Genomic DNA, 21,431 nt, shown 5'->3' with positions numbered 1-21,431 from the left:
AACGTCAGTATTTTAAAAGTAAAACTCATTTATACCTTCTTGGTTCGTATGAATTAGTGACATAATAAAAAAAACTATAACTCCCTAAGGGAGTTGCAGCTTTTTTCACAATCCTTAACTCCCGCGGGAACAATACATGTATTTGTCCTTCAGCATACCTGCATGAAATAAGATATTTTTCGAGCAAGTGTGATGAAAATTTATATTAAAACTACACGACATTTAGAATGTCTATATACCCTTTCACTTTAGGGAAATAAAATTGCGTGAATATTATTTGTAAAATATGTATTCATCATTATTATCATTACAGATGCCATAAAATCTATATCTTACTAACCCTAATTTATGTTGTATAATATTCCTTGCATCAAATATTTACAAATCGATCTCAAAAGGTATATGCTTAGTGTAAATAAATGTACAAAATATCAGTCTTGGCGGCTGTTCGGCGGAACGCTCTCAAACATCACTTGAGTCAGGAATGTCAATTTATCTGTAAAAAACAGAAGATTGTACAGAACGAACGTAAAACAAGGAAGCACCTACTTTATTCGAGCCAAATCAGAGCCTCCAGGCGAGGTATCGACTCCGACTCCAGGTATCAATCAGTCACAAAATGACGAATATTACAAGAAGAAAACAAAAAAAATCTACATTAAAGTGACCAGTATGTAAAAAAAAGCTAAAGGCGTGGTATGCTTGATGCAGATAAATATTGTCAATGCTTACCTAAAATAGCTTTAGGGGTTTTCTTATAATACACAAAAAGTGTGTAAACAATAAATCCAATAACTATAAAGCCTATAGCCATTAAATATTTAACTGACGGGTCGTGGACTATTGGCAACACCGACAAGAATATTGCCACTAGCAAAACGAAGCAAGGCACTATGGTTGGTACTCTGTACGGCCTCTCTTTGTCCGGTTGGGTTCTTCTTAGAACCAGCAATGCAACCATTCCGAGCCCATAGAAGAACCATAGGAACCAACTGGCGAACTCTATGAGAGTTTGAATGTTGCCAATGCTAATAAATATTGCTGTCAGCAATGCCTGCAACAAAAAGCGAAAGATATACTCTGCCAAACCAACTTTGTTAGTAGAGAAAAGCGCGAAATTCAAATTTTGATTGGAAGACCTTCGCGCCTACATTTTTCAAATTTGCCTTTTTTTCTTCTGACGGAAAGAAATGGCGTGCCAAACTATACGTTACAGTTTACTGCAGACACATCTTAGACACAAATCTGTTGAAGAGAATTAGCTAGCTTTGAAGAACTGATATTCTGAATTTAGAACCACTAAACCAGACATTCAGATGTGAATTTTGATGCGTCTGACTGACAGATCTGCTCTAAGGTTCACGGAAGCTTGACTATATAAAAAACAAGCCAACTAACCTGAAAGGCTACTGCAGGAGCCGGTGTCAATCTTTTCATATTTACATACGAAAATACTTCTAACATATGTCCACCTTTAGCTGCTGTATAACAGACCCTGTAGCCAAAAACAGAAATCTATAAAATTCACATTCACACAACCAATATAGTGTGGCAAGCGTCGGTAGAAAAAGGCGGCTAATTTAAAAAAAATGTAGGCGCGAAAGGTTGTCCTCCCATAGAAAATATGAATTTCGCGCCTTTTTCTACTTGGTTTGCCAGAGTATACAATTATTATTTTTTGTATACAATTTTCGTACCTGGTAACACCGAATTGTACGCTCATAGCACACCCGAACGTAGCGATAGCAACTCCAAGTGGTATTAAAAAGCTGGCCGGGCCCAGGACGCGATTGCCAAACTCCACAGCCACGGCAGGCACACTGGTCATGTCTTCAAAGTTTAGAACCGTCATGTAGGCTACATTCATGAACACGTAGAGGCCTGTGATTAGAGGAACGGCTATGGAAATACTGAGGGGAACGTTTCTGAAAAAATAAAATATTTCTGCTTAGTCGTGACATATTTTGGGATATATGTAAATTTTATTTTAGGGAGACGTTAGACCTAATTTTATTTAAAACTATTGACATCAGATTAATATTTTCAAAACCAATAACTCGATTCTGAATTCAAATATATGTACGTTGGTCCTGAAAAAAATACCATACAAAAATAAAACAGGTCCCATAGACATTTTATTCCGTGCCCATATTTTTTATTTTTTTATTTTATTTTACATTTTATTCCGTGCCGATATTGCCGTGCTTAATTTCTGATAACTTTAGACCGTGTCGTGTGTACCCACACAGTCCAAACTTATTTTTGGTACTTTACTTTAGTATCCGGGTTAAACTTAAAAATAAACTTACACGGCTGGGTTAATGATTTCCTCCGTGACGACCGTGACGCTGTTCCAGCCATCATAGGCCCACAACCCGGAGTACAGCGCTAGAGCTATTCCGCCCGGGTTGGTCGTGCTGCCTTCGAAACCTTTGCCCAAGTTTGCAGTGTTGCCTATGAAAATAAAATGGGAGTTTTCTAACTATACTCTGTCAAACAACTTTGTCAGTAAAAAAAGGCGCAAAATTGAAATTTTCTATGGGACGATAACCCTTCGCGCCTACATTTTTTTTACATTGGCCCCTCTTTTCTACTGACGGAATTGGCTTGATAGACTTACAAATCCAACGAATGCGCTGCAAGTGGGTATATCAACAACTTCGGAGAGTCAGGTCGTCGTTATTTTGAAAATTCTTGTGTTAAAATTGTTGTAGCTCTACTTTCATCGCTCTTTCTTTCATTTTTAAGCAGAGCTAGGTCCCAGCATCTCCATCATAAGAGATTTGTACCAAGCAATAATGGAGCGCATACATCAGTGACGAGGCCTCTATAGAAATCAATACGAGTACCCACTGGCTTGTTATGGTGAGAATTTAGTACATACTAAGTTTTCCTACTCTACAGCTCTCGAAGAAAAAGCAAGCAAATTATAAGCATTAGCTCCAGCGTAAATTTAACATCCCGCCATTGCTACAGGCTGGATTTTACCACATATATATATATATCGAAGTCGAAATGCGGGATGGAATTATGAAGTTGGAGTGGTTGGTAGGGCCGCGGGTTCGGATCTGTGGAACGTGTAATTTTTTCCTGTAAGTATAAAAGAATGTTTCTTACCTCTAGCTATCTCATAGATACCGCCTCCGATGACAACAAGGCACGCGAACACCTTACACACTCCGAATACATTCTGCACCTTCACGAACAGCTTCACGCTAGTTATGTTGATGTACGTCATTATAACTGAAACATTATTACTTTATCATTATCACGCTATTATGTATTAGGTACCTAACATGACTTATGATGTCGATATGTAGGACGGTAGTAACGTATGAAAATGATTCTTGATGACGGCCCCACATGATTGGTGTTTGCTAAAAATACCGAGCACTATGCGAGATGCGAGCAAACCCAAGACAAACACGGCATCCCCAGGCTTGGACGTGCCAGTTTGTCGAACACCCCTTTGATTTGTGCAGCAAACACAACAAAACAGACAAACATCTATCTACACGTTCGTTTAATTGGTGTTTGTTGTTTGGCGTTGTTTGCTTGCATGTGGAGCTGGCATGTCAGGTACTCAGGTATGGATTGACCCTTAGAGTCTTTGCGGAAAGAGTCGTGGAATGTAAGAGAACCCATAGATACATAACCTACCCGACCGACCATCAGAGTCCGTAGCAAGCTCGGCCGAATTTCATCTTCCCATACAACGGATACATCATCTTCCCAGCTCCAGCTTTTAAAACAAACGAAATAGAGCAAAAACAATATTTATATGATAAACTTAAACTCGCTGTATTTTTTAACTATGGTATCTAAAGCTACATAAACAACTTACAGGCATACATAGATATACCTTATCCTATTGTATGTAGGTACAAAGTTTAAAGAGCAATCTAACTAGTCGTTTTAAAATAAGAGCGTTACTAAGTTTGTATGGAGAACCGAGCTTGCTGAGGACTCACTGATATCCTTAGCTGGCTTAGCTTCATATTATTTACGGGTCAATTCATAACTATCAACACTTTCAGTGCCAAGCGCCCCATTTTCTAGACCTAGCGTGGAATTGGCAGTTAATGTGTTAAAAACCAATTCTTGTAACTTACAAAAAGATCAAGGCCTAAATATAGTAGGCAAATGTAGTATACAATTGTATGTAGGTAATAGGGTAAACTTTGCTAACCAAAATCATGTTTACATGTTCGTTTCTTAATGGTCTGTCCAGATGTGGGGAATGCAGTGCGCTGCAAACCATATAATAGGTAAGTACTACGAAATGCACAAGTGTTTTCCATCGTTTCGCAAATGGCTCGCCAGCGGTACATTCGCCAGTTCTGGACGCACTTTTACGCAATGAAAACATCCTATTTTTGGCATACACATACAAGGTGAAGTGACGAAAAAAAAACAAAAAAAACTGCTTTTTAAATCTTTTATTACTGTTATATAAAACATTAGTAACTAAGTGTCATGATTGTAGTTTATTGAATACCTAAGTAACACAATTAATTTAAAAGTCAATTAATTTTTGAAAGTTCCTACACATAGGCGAGCACCCTCATGGTATAGAAGTAAAGTCCATCCTTCCTCCTTTCTTCGCATTCTTCGTCCTACAATGCTGAAGGCTAAATAACTATATAGCTTTTTTGCAGTCATACATGATTCTTAAATGCCATTCTAAAAACAGCAACAAGTACGAGGGTTGATTGAAAAATTCGCGGCCTGGCCAATTAAAAAAAAACTTTTTTCTTTTTTCTGCCGCCATTTTGAACTGTCATTATTTAACTGTCTTCCCGCGAAATTTCAATTGGCGTCTTTATTTAAAAGCAATTTTACGGCACATTTAAAGTTACGTGTCTGTAGATATTGTGAAAATGGAGAAATTAGAGCAGCGTGCTGTGATTAAATACCTGCACAAAAAAAGGATTGACACCGAAGCAAATTTATGATGATATGCAAAGTACATTAGGGCAATCCTGTCCATCATATACGATGGTGAAAAAATGGGCAGCTGAATTCAAGCGTGGACGAGATAGTATCGCAGATGACCCTCGTCCCGGGAGGCCAACAACGGTGACTAACACGGACAATGTGGCAATTATATGCGAAATGATAATGAAAGACCGGCGATTAAAGGTGCGGGAAATAACTGACATCGTAGACATCTCTTATGAAAGAACTCGAAATATTATAGTACGAATTAGGTTTTTCCAAAGTGTCGGCGAGATGGGTCCCGAGGCTTCTTTCAGTGGAACAAAAAATCGCTCGCCGTACTAATTCACGTGAATGTCTAGATCTGTATGAAGCCGATACTCAAGACTTTTTGGACAGATTTGTAACTATGGACGAGACGTGGGTCCACCACTATACCCCAGAGACCTAACAGCAATCGAAGCAGTGGGTTCGTCCTGGATCTCCGCCTCCCAAAAAAGCCAAAGCATTTTGTCGGCCAATAAAGTCATGGCATCTGTTTTCTGGGATGCAAAGGGAATAATAATGGTTGACTATCTCCAGAGAGGTAAAACTATAAATTCCGACTATTATTGCGAGTTATTACGCAGATTACGCGAGGCTCTGAAGATAAAAAGACCTGGAATGTTGACAAAGAAAGTTATCTTCCACCAGGACAGTCACTAAAATCGATGGCGAAGATTGCCAAATGTGGGTTTGAATTATTGCCCCACCCACCCTATTCACCCGATTTAGCACCATCGGACTTTCATCTGTTCCCCAATTTAAAAAAAAACATATGGGTGGTATGAAATTTTCAAGCAACGCCGAGGTCCAAGCTGAGGTGGATGCCTATTTTGAAGGTCTCGAGGAAAGCTTCTTCAAAAGTGGTGTAATGGCTCTGGAATCCAGATGGAACAAGTGCATTCAACTCGACGGGGACTATGTAGAAAATAAAAATAAATTAAAAAACCTCTGTTTTGTTTTTAATATTCAGGCCGCGAATTTTTCAATCCACCCTCGTAGTAAATGAGGTATATAATCTACACTCAAATTTGTAACTCTAAAAAGCTAATTTGACTTCCATTTTGTTGTAAGGGTTGGCAGATATGATGTTCTCATCTTTAAGCTGTTCAATCAGGTGATAGTTCTCTGGCGTCACTTGTATATAGCCACTGGAAGTCTTATCCATTCTTTCATTCATCAGTTCCTGAAACAAGCAACAAATTGGAAAAAATTGTTTTACAGTACATATGGGGCTACTTTACTACTACTACTACTTACTACTACTAGTGCGAGAAGTAGCATATTACGTTACTGTGTCGAACATTTAAAGGGACATATGTACTGTAAAACGTTGTACGATACATGTGCGAATAGGTAATTCGCAACTCGTGTCGATTTAAAACACTCCCTTCGGTCGTGTTTTAATTTATCGCCACTCGTTTCGAATTTCCTATTTTTCGCACTTGTATCGTAATGTACTATTTTGTATACAACCTTATCCTATATCATAGTTGGTTAAAATAGTACATTACGATACAAGTGCGAAAAATAGGAAATTCGAAACGAGTGGCGATAAATTAAAACACGACCGAAGGGAGTGTTTTAAATCGACACGAGTTGCGAATTACCTATTCGCACATGTATCGTACAACGTTTTAAATGTTCGACACAGTAACATAATATGCTACTTCTCGCACTAGTGCTATAAAGTAGCCCCATATGTACTGTAAATGTAGCTTATGTCACCCAAGCTCTAGACAATCGACTTGGTAGTTTCAACACCATGGTGAAAATGTACACACAACATTCATGGCTGATAAAATCTTCTTACAATTGTGTAAAAAAATCTTTATTAGGCGCATCCACACAGACCGGCCGAGGCATGTCTACACTGGCCTTTTTGTGCGTGAGGAAAATGCCTCGCGCGTATGCTCGCTGTGTGTAGACCCGCCGATCGATATATTTTATGCAGGTAAAAGTTAATATACCAGCAGGTGTAGCTTCCAATGGAGCCCTAAATTATGTATACAAGACATACATATTTCAGCCTACAAATACCAGAAGGGAACTAAGGTGAGGAGAAATTCAAATACTGATCCTTTTCAAATACAGTGTAAACTCCATATAACATTACTTGATATAACGATTCACTCACTATAACATTGACATTTGTTAGCTATCCTTGGTTTACTTTAGTATTCATTTCTCTCTATATAACGAAAACAAAGCGGTGGTGGCAATCCGGAGGTAGTGGGTTCAAATCCTGGCTCGTACCAATGAGTTTTTCGGAACTTATGTACGTAATATCATTTGATATTTACCATTAGCTTTTCGGTGAAGGAAAACATCGTGAGGTAACCTGCATACAACTGCGAAGAAATTGAAAGGTGTATGGGAAGTTCCCAATCCGCGTTGGGCTAGCATGGGGACTATAGCCCGAGCCCTCTCGCGCATGAGAGGAGGGCTGTGCCCAGCAGTGGGACGTACATACGCTGAATTATTATATATAATGAAAACTCTCTATAGTATCAAACAACATCCAGTCCCTTGAGCGTCACTATATAAAGTTTACACTGTAATTACACAAATGTAACATAAAACTTACTGCTAAAACTCCTGTAATGGCATCGGAAACCCTGGGGAAGAGTGAATTTATGAGACCATGCAGCACTGTTTTCATGTCATGGAAGCGTTGTTTGGCGTGCTGCAAGTGCTCCGGCTTTACTTGGCGCCGGCCTGCCCATGGCCGTGACTTAGCCTCCTGGACTATCTTTATGCTTGCTTTTAATCTAAAAATAAATACAATAAATATTTAATAACTCAACTTGTGTTATGTAGGTGCTGAAAACAATGCACATAACCCAATGCTAAGGCCATAAAATAAGAAACATATTTTCTTAAAATGATCTGGTGCATCACTATGGGGCATTGTCTTACTCAAACTTATTCTTTTTTTTAATTTGACCCCAAAGCAGAGGAATATGATATTGTATCGGGGGTTAAAAATATCACTGACAAAGTCACATGTGGAGGCTAGGCAATTAATAATAGGCTAGTCAAATTACCTGGATTATGTATTTTTTGAATGGTTTACTTAAATGCAAAATCATTCCTAATTTTTTATATGCTCTCGCCACAATATTATCTATGTGTTCAACAAAGGAGAGTTTAGCATCCAGAGTAATCCCTAAATCTCGGATCGATGACACCAGTGAGACACTGCTACCAGCTAACTTATAATCGAAAGTTATAGGATTATGTTTACGGGAAAATGTGATAGTGTAGCATTTCTCAGTGTTTAGAATTAAGTGATTTCACTGACAATAGTCCTCAAATTGTGACAAATCGGATTGTAACGCAACACAATCATCATAATTCCTAATAGTCTTATATATTTTTGTGTCGTCTGCATAAAGTATGTGGGATGAAGACTGAAAGATAGTATCAATATCATGTTTTACATATAAGACAAATAGAAAAGGCCCCAGGTGAGAGCCCTGGGGAACCCCTGAGGGAACGGGTAGAAACTTCGACCTATAACCCTTGAGTGCAACCGCCTGACTTCTATTACTAATGTAAGACTTTAACCACCTAAAGAGGTCACCGTGTATACCGATCCTGAAAAGCTTCTGAAGTAAAATTGAATGATCTATTTTATCGAAGCATTTAGAGAAATCGATTCGGAGATATGTATCTTCTTACTATTAAATATTGTTAACACTCAGTGCTGGGTGCCCCGTTTTCAGTACAAAATGAACACACATACATGGTCATACATGTTCTTGGAAGTGAAAGTGTTAAAGGAACTAAGATTTGTATAGTAAGAATTAAATATCTATGAAGTGTATAAGAAAAAAAAAGTCTAAGAAAAAACATACCTCGTAAAATTAAGAAAAATATATGCACAAATAGATGGTGATATACCTTAAGACTCAGGTGTAGTGACACGGTTTGATATTTAACACATTTCAGTGAAAGAACATGGGCGCAATTATATTAATTATTAATAATATTTATTATTTTTAGTGCCTCTTTACTAAATTCTGCTTGGATCATAAGTAAGCTTTTAAGGCACCTTGCATATTAACTTATTTATAGTCTAGTTTAATATCCAGAAAATCACCTGTTACATTCTCTGTACACATCTTGTACTGCACCTGCTGTAAACGCTTGAAGCTCTTCTACTTGGACCAGTTTCTCTTTTATTTCACTCAAAAATGTACTAGTGTTCACATTGCTATCAGTAATAATCGGTGTTTCTTCGTTTTGGATGTGCTTACCCAGACTGTCAATGCTACACAATTTCTTTTCGTTGACATTATGGGAATGAATGGTCCTTATGTCCATAGGTTCGTTGTTGTCGATAATGTAACATAACTCCTTGCATTGTGATTGTAACGCTTTTATTTCATTGCCAAGTACTTGGCACGTCTGTGCATCGCTGTCGTCAGACATTCTGTAATATAATATAATAGATATGTAAGTAACACAAACATTTAATAACACAAAGGTGCGCAGAAAATATTAATTTCTAATAAAATAAAACGTCACTTACTTTGCGGATGAAATTTAAAATTTTAAATAACACAAGCTTCTTGAAACCAGATGAAACACGCATATAATTCTTAAATCCGTTAAATATCAGCGTAATAAACATTAAAAATGTTTTTAGTACACAAAACTGAGTTGCTACGAGCGACGAGGTCGAAAAGACGTTAGCGTAGCGTCACCGTCGCTTTCACGTTTGAATATTGACAGTTACAGTTGGTTGACACTGACAGTACTAGTGATGGAGGTTGTCTTGGATATTGAAATAATCGATAAGTTTTAGGAATCGATTTATGTTAACAGACGGACGAATTGCCACTTTTACTCAAAACGTCGTATATTTATATATGTTTTAACTAACTTAAAATAATTAGTTATTAATACGGGTAAAAAAGTCAAAAATGTTGTGAAGAAAAATGTTAAAAACAAATTTAGTTGACCAAACTATTCACCAAACGCACAATTTAAAATTAACGATTGTAAATCAAGAAATATTTTTGTGATAATAAATAGGTTATTATTATTTACTAAACTAGCATACAAGTTAAATTGAATACTTACATAAAGCTGATAAGGATGCTAGTTTAATGGCTTGAGCTCGACTCTCAGCCGGTATATCAATTGAAAATGGTTGAATAGCGTACGCAGCAAATGTCATAACAATAATTGCAACTTCTGCAGGTCTTAAAATCATAACATAAATCCATGCACAAATAAATGCTGGAAGAGGTCCCCAAAACTTATGACATTTACTAAATGCTTCTTGAAAATAAGCATACTCTGCACCGGATTTGTTGACTACTGTTCCTAATTCTGCGAATGATAATGCCCCTAAAAACAAAGACAGATAAAATAGTTATAAATTTTACAAGGGGGAACAATGGTTGTTTAACCCTTGGGCTAATATTCAAAATATTGATAACAGAAAGAGCGAAAGATTCCAAAATTAAACCACGAGCGTAACAAGTGGTTCGAAAAGTGGAATCTTGAGCGTTGCGTTGGGTTAAACAAATTTTGCCACCGAGTGAAACACAATATTTTTCGACACACCAACACGAGGAAAATACTGACTGTAAAACATTTATCCTTCGATATAAGGAAACAACTAAAAAATTACATTTGAATACTTTGCCACACATGTGGATTAAATACTACTTTCTTATCAGTTTTTGAACAAGACAGCCTTTACTAGCTAGAGTGGTGTAAATATAATTATAATTTTTTACGAATGTTACCAAATCACTAAAAAACTTTCATGCCTGCTGCACAGTTACAATTTTATTGGTCGTCTTTTTTGATGAAACGCTTTGACAGCATATTTCCTCTTAGCAGGCTACCTACCTAATAAGGATATAATTCCGGACACCGTCCAGATGATAAGGCACAATGCAACTGAGCCTGATTCTTTCAATGCTGATGCTGGAGATACAAAGATTCCTGAACCGATCATGACCCCTAATATTAAATTAACTGCCGAAAATAGTCCTAATTCTCGTTTTAATTTCACTGTACTGCCTGCAACACTTGCAATTCCATTTCCATTCTCAAGTTTTAATGATCCTTTTTCTGCCATTCCGTTTTTTATACTGAAACAAAAAAAAACTTAATATTTACATATGTCAATAATTAAGTCAACAACCTATACACCAATGGAGAATGTGCCCTGAAAATATCTACTCGACTTTACTTATTGTGATTTATAATATTGTGTGTAAATATGTGATTTATAACAGGGCAAAAACGTTAGCGTTTACTTATCAATTATCATTATCACTGCTATTACTTATTTTGTTGATATCCGGAAAATGTACCACGTGCATATTAACGCGCGGAGTTTATGTTTATGTTTTATTACTTTGAAACTAGTTGCCATGATAGTTGTATGTACCTGTGTTAGTAAGTGCGTGTTTACACGCATACATAAGAGTGTCGAGGGATTTACATACATTTTATTACTTAATTACTTAAGTATCAATCGTTAATCGTTATATTACTCAGATCAATTTAAGCGCAATGTTATTTTAGGAACCTACCTTTGTGTAATCATTGTTCTCTATATTTAATGCAAGGGGTGATTTTTACCAAAATATTTCAAGTTTTTTTTAAATATGAGTCAGTTTAACCCATAAAAATACAGCTGATTGCTGGAATTTTAATTTTCGTTTGGTAATAAGTAAACTTTTCAGGTAAGTACGATGTGTGATGAACTAACGCATTTGGACTGAAGCCACTTGAAGCAATTCGGATTTAACGACCGTTTATTTATACCTAGATACGTCTTTTGCATACATATATATACGTATAATATATATATATATATATATATATATATATATATATATATATATATATAATAATAATATTAAAATTAAATTATGACTACTTATAAAATAAAACGACTAAAACTAAACCTACCTAGAAAAAATAAAGAAACCTAAAACAGACCCTGGCCTCTTGGCAGGGTGCCCATCACGCAGGCAGCATATATATATACATAGGATGTTCTTTTCTCAAATATATTAATAGCTAACATAATTTATTTTAAATTTACTTACTGCTTTAGTGGAAGTACCTATAGAGTTAGATCAAGCTAAGTTAGCAGCGATTTTGATAGTCCAGACAGTGGAAGGGTTATTTAAACATATTTTTTTCATAGAATTTGACGTTTAAAATAACACTTGTTAATTGCCAAATTTAATTTTCTACCAACAAACTACAGGGTCAGGTGTTTCTTTTAATAATCTGATGGCACACGGCAATAATTATAGATTTTGTACGAATTGATACATTTGTCCAGAAACAATGGGTTTTAGCTATTACTTACGGATATTAGCAATAATACAACAGCATGCATTTAAAGCTTATCTGTAAAATGACTCGACACAAGACCTGCACGAGTGACACCGCCACCTCGTAATAACTAAAAGTGTTCAAATAGTGATACGAGGCAAATAACAAATATTATTGACAGTTGTGATTATTATGTCTGCAATGTTTATATTTTAATAATTACCTTTACCTTTTGTGTCAACAATGATCCCAATTTATGATAATAACTAATCAAGGAAAATTAACTGACATGACGGGACATCCTGTAATTAACTCTACCTATAATGTAAGCTTAAGATCATCATAATAATCTTAAATCTTAGATGGCAATCCCCGAATCAACCGAAATAAATTCTTTCAATCAGCCACTTACAGCATTGAATTGATGTCTCACAGTTCCTTACAAGTAACAATTCTCAAACGTTCATTGGTGTAATTGTTTCCGCTCCGTAAACTGTATGAAGTTTACCTACACACAGTCTCCCTGGAATGTCCTTTACCCTGAGCTATTTACAGATTTGGATCAGAGAACTGTTGCCCGTGACTTTGTTAGTCTGCAATTTAAGTATGTACATAGCGATAATCTGCGAAATTTATATGCACATTTAATTTATTTCCCGCAATATCTTCTACCATACTAGGTAGAGTTAGACCAAGCTAATTTGACAGCGAATTTGGTAGCCTAGGCTGTACAGGTGTTATTTTAAACATCAAACTTCTATGAAAATATGACGTTTAAAAACCCTTGCACAGTCTAGGCTATCAAAATCACTGCTAAATTAGCTTGGCCCTACTCTTAATCATTATTTCAACCGCGTCGTGGTAATACTAATTACAATTTAATTCGATTTCATCAAAATTACCTGCCTGGTTCAATGAGTTTTGCAAATACTTTATAATAATTTAAAAATATACCCGCATTGCATTGGGCTTGCGTGGGGACTATAGCCCGAGCCCTCTCGCACGTGAGAGGAGACCTGCCCAGCCCAGCATTAATATTGGGACGTATATAGGCTGAATTATTATTATTATTATTAAAAATATACAAATATCTGCCATCAAATAACTCAAACACAATTACATTTAAACTCTATTATTAGAACCATGTAATTATAACTTTTTAATTTGAATTGTAATTTCGAAAATATTGTAGTTAGACTTACATTTCTCAATTTGCATTTCATAAGGTCAATGACCAAGCTAGTTGGGATCTCAAGTAAGTACATTTTCACAGTCTTTTATTTACCGACACACGCCACAAACAACGCAAGATACATTGTTTCCAGTGGCATGCATGGCCTACTAGTTCTTTTGACATTATCGTATGATACTTCTTTCAATGTTGCAAACAAATACCAGAATTATAATAATTTAAATATTAAAGTTAAAAACTTTAGTAGGTACTGACAACCACGTCAAAAACAGACTTAACTAAATGTAAGTAAGTACAATGGTTTAGAAATAGTCTGATAACGAAGTCAGTAGACGATAGTAAGGAAACAACAAATATGTAAGCGCCGGAATAGTAAATAATAATAAGTATACATAAGTTTAGAGGAAAGGGTTCTTTGAATTTTTTGTTTGTTATGAAATTTAGGAGTAAAAAACAAATTTCATACAAATTAATAAATTCTTGTAATAATTAATAATTCGAAAAAATAAAACGACACCTTCGTAACTTTGCATAGCTATGGTCAATATACATCGAATTTTGTCGAAATATTTTCAATAATATTAATATCTAGAAAGCACAGAGGAAAATGGAGACTACGTTTGTATGGAAGGGTGGTTTCGGGTTTCGGGGCGGTCGTCCACTTTCGTCTTAATAATTCAATTATTATTTTAGTTGAATAAGTACGTCAATAAGCATTAGGTTACGTTACATTCTCACATTATCAATAGGTAACTGGATGTCTTCTGTGTTGACGCTGTGAATAGTATAAGATACCTATTATGGATGTAAATAAATACTCCAAGTAAAACAAAGCAAAGGCGCTAGAGACCTAGGCTATATACCAGTATATATATATTATCTACTATATACCAGTGTTATGTCTTAGAATACTGTTTATATTCTATTTGGACACCAAGATATATATATGGATACGTCGAATTAGTCATCACTTCATCAGTTATGTTCTATGTTATGTACCTACGTAATTAATTATGTATGTCACTGAACTTTAGACATTATAGTATGTAATTTTCATGCTTTTCTTACACTAAAAATATTACTCGACTCGCTCATTTTTAACTGTACCTAATATAATGGTGTCGTTTCGTTTACCTACTAGGTATTGCAATTTTGTATGTATGTGTTCATGAATATTCGACAGATAATCCAGCATTAATATGATGTTCAAACATTTATTTCAATAAAGCTATAAATAAATAGCATTGTTCAAATATAATTAAAACGTTATTATCAATCCTTATCTCTTTATTAGAGCGAGCCAGACAGTTTGGATCGTACGTGTGTCAAATGTTGGGCACTTGTATAAACACTTTACCCGATATCGATTGGTAAGTAGGTATTAAGTACCTAGATTTGTGGCTATTCTATTACATTATGTTTGTGTTCGTTCAGAATTTCACGTTTCGTGATGATCTACATGTCTTTTACAGTGATAGATGGCAAGTTATTGCCATTATTTATACAACAGGTTTTATTTAACGTTTCAAGGTGTATGTAGGTGGTGAGTAAAACGTATGTCTCGTAATATTTACCCGCCAATTATGCCTGCGCTCTAATTTAGCAGTGCACACGATCATTTTCTCAGTAAACAATTATATTCATGAAGTATAAATGTCACCTTAATCATATGTGTCTTGGTATTGTCAAAAAATGGTCGTCGTTCGTTATTAACAGGGCCCGTACATTTCATGCCGTTGACGGAAAAATGACGTCACGCTACATAGAGTATGATTCTAATTTGTATTTTCGTAATAATTAATCATTTGTCAACCTCTTTAGTTAACTGATATAGATAGATAATTGACAATCATATCAGTACAGAAACTCATAGTACAGTTCAGACTTTCATCTTATTGTCATTGTCACTCAACTAAATCATAGATTATTAGTTTATTTTTTATTTTTAACAGTATATTTACGTAAAAAGTATTTATTGTCTACGCGTTCATAGGTAAGCTATATAAATTTGTATTCTAAATAAACTCCTTGTATGTTAAATTATGTAATTTTTCAACGGCCTGAAATCTACGGGCCCTGGTTATTAATTTCCTTTTCGGTTTAAATAAGTAAATTAATAATATATTTACTTATTTAAAAAGTCACAACCGAAAAGCATATTAATAACTGAAACAAATTTCATTGAAAGACTTCAGTTTGTATTATTTACTTTAAATAATTTAATTCTCATCGATGACATCGAAATTGGCACCAAAGCAAACCTTAAAAAAAGTAAAACAGTTCTCGCTGGAAAATAAAATGCCTAAATAAATACCAAACTTATAATAAAATTAAATCTGCTGTAATAATATTTTAAACATTCTCATATTTATATCAATCTTATTTAGCCAATCAATTAAATATTTGCCATTGTCACTTTTTTTAAAGTAAGCCATCATTGGCATATTCTGGCATATTCCAGGATATTGAGATTTGGCTAAAAAAACATTGATCTCTATGTCTATGACATTAAAGTTCTTTTCAAATTGATAATGTATATATATATATATATTTTATATTATAGGATATTTATTACACAAATTAACTAAGTCCCACAGCAAGCTCAATAAGGCTTGTGTTGAGGGTACTTAGACAACGATATATATAATATATAAATATCTATAAATACTTAAATACATAGAAAACACCCATGACTCAGGAACAAATATCCATGCTCATCACACAAATACATACCCTTACCAGGATTTGAACCCGGGACCATCAGCTTCGTAGGCAGGGTCACTAGGCCAAACTGGTCGTAATGCTGTAATAAGTTGGTTGTTACTCGAATATTCTATTAATTATATACATTGGATTGACAAAACATGCAAGATCCATACTTCTAGAAAATAAATTCCATGAACTTGTAACAATGAATCTTACATAACGAACTACGATTTTTTTTGTCAATACTAAGACACATATGACAAACAACATAGTAAACCAAAGAATTTATGACCACATACATATTATTTCAAATTTAATGTTTCCTTCCTTGAAATCACTGTGGCGGCTACAAAATAACATTAGCAGTCAAGAACTAAAAGGCATATCACGATTATCATTCTTTGATTCTTTGCATGTATTAGTTAGAGCATAAATGTGATTTCTGATTCAAGATTGCTGAGAATAATAATTTTACAGTACGTTCGTTTGCAAAATAGCATTCTTGTTAGTTATATATTTTTCCTTATCCGAGTATTATAAAACTTTTGAAGTTTTTCATTTGAGTAACCGCAAATAGTTGTTTTATGGCTAAAGAAGTAATACTTTTGTAAATATATATTTTTAATTAGCTTTGAACTCTTCTTAATTTACATTAAGTCGATTTTCCAACTTAAACGATAAGGACATGATTATAAAGTAACAAATTTGACAATTATAAAGTTCATTAAACAGATAAGAAGCAAACGATACGTTTTGTCGACTTAGTAATTAGTGAATATAGCGTTACTCACATGATAGTGACATTAATTAGTTTAGGTACTTAGATATGTACAGGTAAGGTATTAAATAATCGACACTGATAAAGTTCCAAAAAATATTCCTATACGTTAAGGTAGTGTGTAAGTACATATTTTTTGTTCTTAGCCCGTATATAGTATTAGGTATTAAACTACCTATGAAGTTATAATAACTAGAAGTCCCCGCGACAATAAATAGCATCATTTATATGACATTTACTATACGTGCGACTAAGTAATTCGAGAAACGTGTCAACAAAGGTTTTTAAGTGATGTAAGAGTCGATCTTGCTACTCCTTTTATTTTAAATCTGGCCGTGCATGGTGATTCAATTATATAGTTTAAAGTACAAAACAACAAAAAGAGAATCAAGACAGACAGAAAATGACAAAAATGTGGTTCGTTTAAGAATGTAGCCTACATATTACTGTCGTTTAGATAATGAGCGGTTACGTTGCTGTCATTGTGCATTTGATTACTGGATATATTGAAGCAATAGAATACCAATAAGTAAACCTAAAAGTACTGGTGGGGCCGGGGCCCAGTTGTCCTCGAACGCAAAATTGCTAAATGTAATGGGTTGACTAGTAAAAGTACTCTATGTACCGTAAGGCATCGTAGCTACCTTTCCTAGTAAGCGACAAAGTTATTTTTGTTAGTGATAATGACGCTACAGTTGCGGCAGATAGACATTAATTTCTATGTTGATACGTTAGTTTCAGGTTTTTCCACCCACTCAGTTAAATTTGCACGGTGCAGTTAGAAATGTCAGCAAATCCACTTAGCCGGCGCCAGTAATCCTACCACTACGATCGCTTACTACATAATTTAAACTCATGAGGCGTTTGAATGTCTATTTATTTTAAGGGTTATTGGAATTCATATATATATTTGCATAGAATTGACCTTAAAAGCGACACGTGTTTTATAAGTGTTTTTTTAGTGTAGGTATCGAATGTTTGTGATTAGGTACACAGTTGCTTTGTTGCGTAGGTATATAAATTATATGACAAAATTATCTATGACATAAGCTTTATGCACTATTATTGTATGCTAGACATAACAAAGTAGACACTGACGTCCATTCAGTGGGACCCTTTCCGGTGTCCAGCTAATTACACGAATGCAACGGAATGCGTCATATTTGTTTTGGTTTTATTTTTATCATACACGCTCGGTTTTTTGTGTTCATTCACGGGTGGTTGCTCGTTGCCTTTATCAAAATAAACCAAACAAAGTTTTTTTTAAAGTTATATGCTAAGTATAAAAAAAGATAAGTTATGATATAAAAATCTTGATTTAGGCACAGCATGCATATAACATTACGCGGAACACCGATGGAATCAAATATCTGATGTTTCTTCGAAATGGGGCTTCACTGATTTTTTAAATTTATAACGCTATGCATACAGGAGTTAAAAATAATTTTATCAGATAAGTGGTCTAGTAAAAAAAGATATTTCTTTAAAAAAAAGTTAACTATTTGTTATCGTTTTTATGTACTATGTAATGTATCGTTTAAAAGTTTTGTCTGCGTGTTTATTTAAAATTATATCCGTTCGGATTCAAGTTTATATTTCTCAGTACTCGTAAGATGCAAAAAAAGAAGTGTAACATGGGACAGGTTTTGAATCCTCAGGGTTAATTGTTTTAAATGATCGTAATTTGAGGCAAAGTATTCATTGAAATTCGTTTCTTTTCTTCATCACTGGATTTCAGAGATCTTGTTTTATTCTTACTCAAAGTTTCTTCAAAACAAATAATAGGCTTACAGTTTTCTTATTTTTTGTACAAATTATGCAGCTGATGCACATTTGCGTTGACAAGTACTTTTTAGGGTTCCGTAGTCAACTAGGAACCCTTATAGTTTCGCCATGTCCGTCTGTCTGTCTGTCTGTCTGTCTGTCCGAGGCTTTGCTCCGTGGTCGTTAGTGCTAGAAAGCTGAAATTCGGCATGGATATATAAATCAATAAAACCGACAAAGTCGTACAATAAAATCTAAAAATTTAATTTTTTTGAGGGTACCTCCCCTACACGTAAAGTGGGGGTGAATTTTTTTTTCTGCTTCAACCCTACAGTGTGGGGTATCGTTGGAAAGGGCTTTCAAAACTAATAGGGGTCTTCAACAAACATTTTTTGATAAAGTGAATATATTCGGAGATAATCGCTCCGAAAGAAAAAAAAAATTGTCCCCCCCCCCCCTCTAACTTTTGAACCATAGGTCCAAAAATATGAAAAAAATCGTGGAAGTAGAGCTTAAGAAAGACTTTAAATGAAAACTATAGCGGACATGATCAGTTTAGCTGTTTTTGAGTTATTGCATAAAGTTTCCCCTTCATAGTAAAAAGACTTTAATTAGGTACTGATTATGCAAATTTGCCTATTTGTTTAACTCGCGTGAAAGGTACCGTTTCATCCCTTGGTTAACAATTTACTTTAAGCTCCAGTTTAGCTTATTGTGACGGAAGAGTAACTACGGAACCCTACACTGAGCATGGCCCGACATGCTCTTGGCCGGTTTTTACTATAGAAATACATAATTATTTACACTCCTAACAAAAATAAAGTTGTTTATTCCATTATCATTCCAGGAGAAATGTAATTAAGTAATTACATGCTAATTTAAATTCATTAATTTTTGGGATCTGCCAAACCGAGTATTAGTTAATACTTTTTTACAAATTAAAAAAAGATAGAATAGTTACCAACATTAATAAAGAATAGATTAATTTTTAGTGTCGAAGATTACTTATAATACTTACGTTACGTATAGCTTAGTATGTAATATTATTCATAGTAACTATTGATTGTATATTTTTTGTGTACCTAAATAAAAATAAAAATCTTTGTTCAGAATAAAGATCTCTCTATGAGTAGAGAGAAAATAACTTATCGTCGTTATCGAATTTCATAAATTGATAAGTTTTACACTAAATACATAGTATGTAGGGCTCATTTCTCAAACAGTATTAGGTTAATATTATTAGTGTTTTGCCACGAAAACGTAAACAATCATCAAACAATTCGATTCTTTGTAATGTGATTTCTGATTCAAGAAGTACGTAGTAGCTTGGTCCTCAAAACTAATTGCTGAGAATAATATGTTGATATTGGGTGTTTTAGTTCGTTTCCCGATCTACTATTAGTTAGTTTAAATGATTTATTGAATATATTGTATGTAGTCAATTTTTTAAATAGGTACCGAAGTTATTTGAAGTTTTCAATTAAACTTAATGAAGAAGGTATATTTTATTGCTAAAAGGTAAACTGTACGTATATTAAGAAAAGGTATTTTTATACATATTTTATTTATGAATAATTATTTAAATGTATATTTTGTAATTATATATCCTGAAAATTATTACTATATGCATGATACATAAGTACTAATAATTTTATTTACGACACACATTTACAGTTACATGAGTAATATTTGATATATCGATTGTATATAAAAAGAATTATGTTATTTTTTAAATCCATAGCGTCCATTGATTGCTGATCTAAGCATGCCACAAAAATGTTTTACGCATATATTCACTGTTATTTATATTTATTTGTAAAATTCTACATTTTATGCTGGTTTTGTGTCACATAATAAACAAGTTTTGTTTAAATCTTACCTGATGGTCTATATACTAAATTTTAACTTTTAAAAATAAACTTCACCACATCACAATTTAATAATACTTTAAACTTTTTATTTAACTGTATTTCATTAATTGTATTTCTGCTGGAAACAGGTTCCACGTAAACGCGTGCACCACTGGTCACTTAAGCGCCGGTACTGTCAAATAACATGCCTCTCATACAAATATACTACTACAAGTACTACAACACACTATTTGAACGTGAGGGAACATCTGCTCTACCACGCCATAATAACAATGTTACATTTAATACTCATTGAAATTAGCACTTTATTTTATGAGAGCAAGCCATATAATTGAATAGGTTTTAATATGACATACGGTTTTCAGTAGTGGGGCAAAACTGGAGATTAGATTGTATTTCTAAATGTATATTCATGAAAACCATGTCATTTGTTACATTTAGTTGCTAACTTGTACTAAAATATTTCATTAAAATTATCTTATCACGTAATGATAAATAAATTCACTTCAATCAGAGATTACAGACCTTTTATAATAAAATGTGTCTTTGATAGCGAAACGTAGGCCTGCATTTCCGTTTGTAATCCAGCCGGTGATGGGTTGTATACCTACATCCGTTTCATTTTGCATGTACAGCTCATCCAGCTCAATTCGGCATGGAAACCATTGATGGAAACATAACCATATAAATTTATAGGGCTACTCGAATCTCTCTACCATTCCTTGTATCTGTAATTATTTTTCAAATACGAATACGTTATACGAATACTCAATAGCACTTTCTGAATTTTACAAATATCAATAGTAGCTGATTCAGTTAT

General features: G+C 34.3%; 2 protein-coding genes across 4 annotated transcripts; both read right to left on the bottom strand.

The window, feature by feature from the left end:
• Nucleotides 1-271: 271 nt before the first annotated feature.
• On the bottom strand, nt 272-20,809 carry LOC133528085 (b(0,+)-type amino acid transporter 1-like). Of its 3 annotated transcripts, none has more exons than XM_061865301.1 (9): nt 20,620-20,809; nt 10,852-11,096; nt 10,072-10,341; nt 3,118-3,243; nt 2,310-2,454; nt 1,698-1,925; nt 1,399-1,495; nt 733-1,054; nt 272-496 (listed from the first exon to the last, which is right to left on the bottom strand). In XM_061865301.1, exons 2-9 carry the CDS (start codon nt 11,081-11,083, stop codon nt 432-434), a joined length of 1,485 nt encoding a protein of 494 aa, XP_061721285.1. In that variant the 5' UTR covers nt 11,084-11,096; nt 20,620-20,809; the 3' UTR covers nt 272-431. The 3 variants fall into 3 exon arrangements, with proteins under 3 accessions (XP_061721285.1, XP_061721286.1, XP_061721284.1); XM_061865302.1 differs by lacking the exon at nt 20,620-20,809 and adding an exon at nt 13,503-13,693; XM_061865300.1 differs by lacking the exon at nt 20,620-20,809 and adding an exon at nt 12,713-13,304.
• Nucleotides 4,424-10,048, bottom strand: LOC133528086 (uncharacterized). The gene is made up of 4 exons (XM_061865303.1): nt 9,518-10,048; nt 9,086-9,418; nt 7,568-7,751; nt 4,424-6,166 (listed from the first exon to the last, which is right to left on the bottom strand). Exons 2-4 carry the CDS (start codon nt 9,415-9,417, stop codon nt 6,020-6,022), a joined length of 663 nt encoding a protein of 220 aa, XP_061721287.1. The 5' UTR covers nt 9,418; nt 9,518-10,048; the 3' UTR covers nt 4,424-6,019.
• Nucleotides 20,810-21,431: the final 622 nt, after the last annotated feature.

The sequence above is a fragment of the Cydia pomonella genome, chromosome 19 (genome assembly GCF_033807575.1).
Source record: "Cydia pomonella isolate Wapato2018A chromosome 19, ilCydPomo1, whole genome shotgun sequence".
Classification (NCBI taxonomy): domain Eukaryota; kingdom Metazoa; phylum Arthropoda; class Insecta; order Lepidoptera; family Tortricidae; genus Cydia; species Cydia pomonella.
The sequence above is the reverse complement of the archived record's forward strand: the minus strand, read 5'-3'. Positions and strand labels throughout refer to the sequence as shown.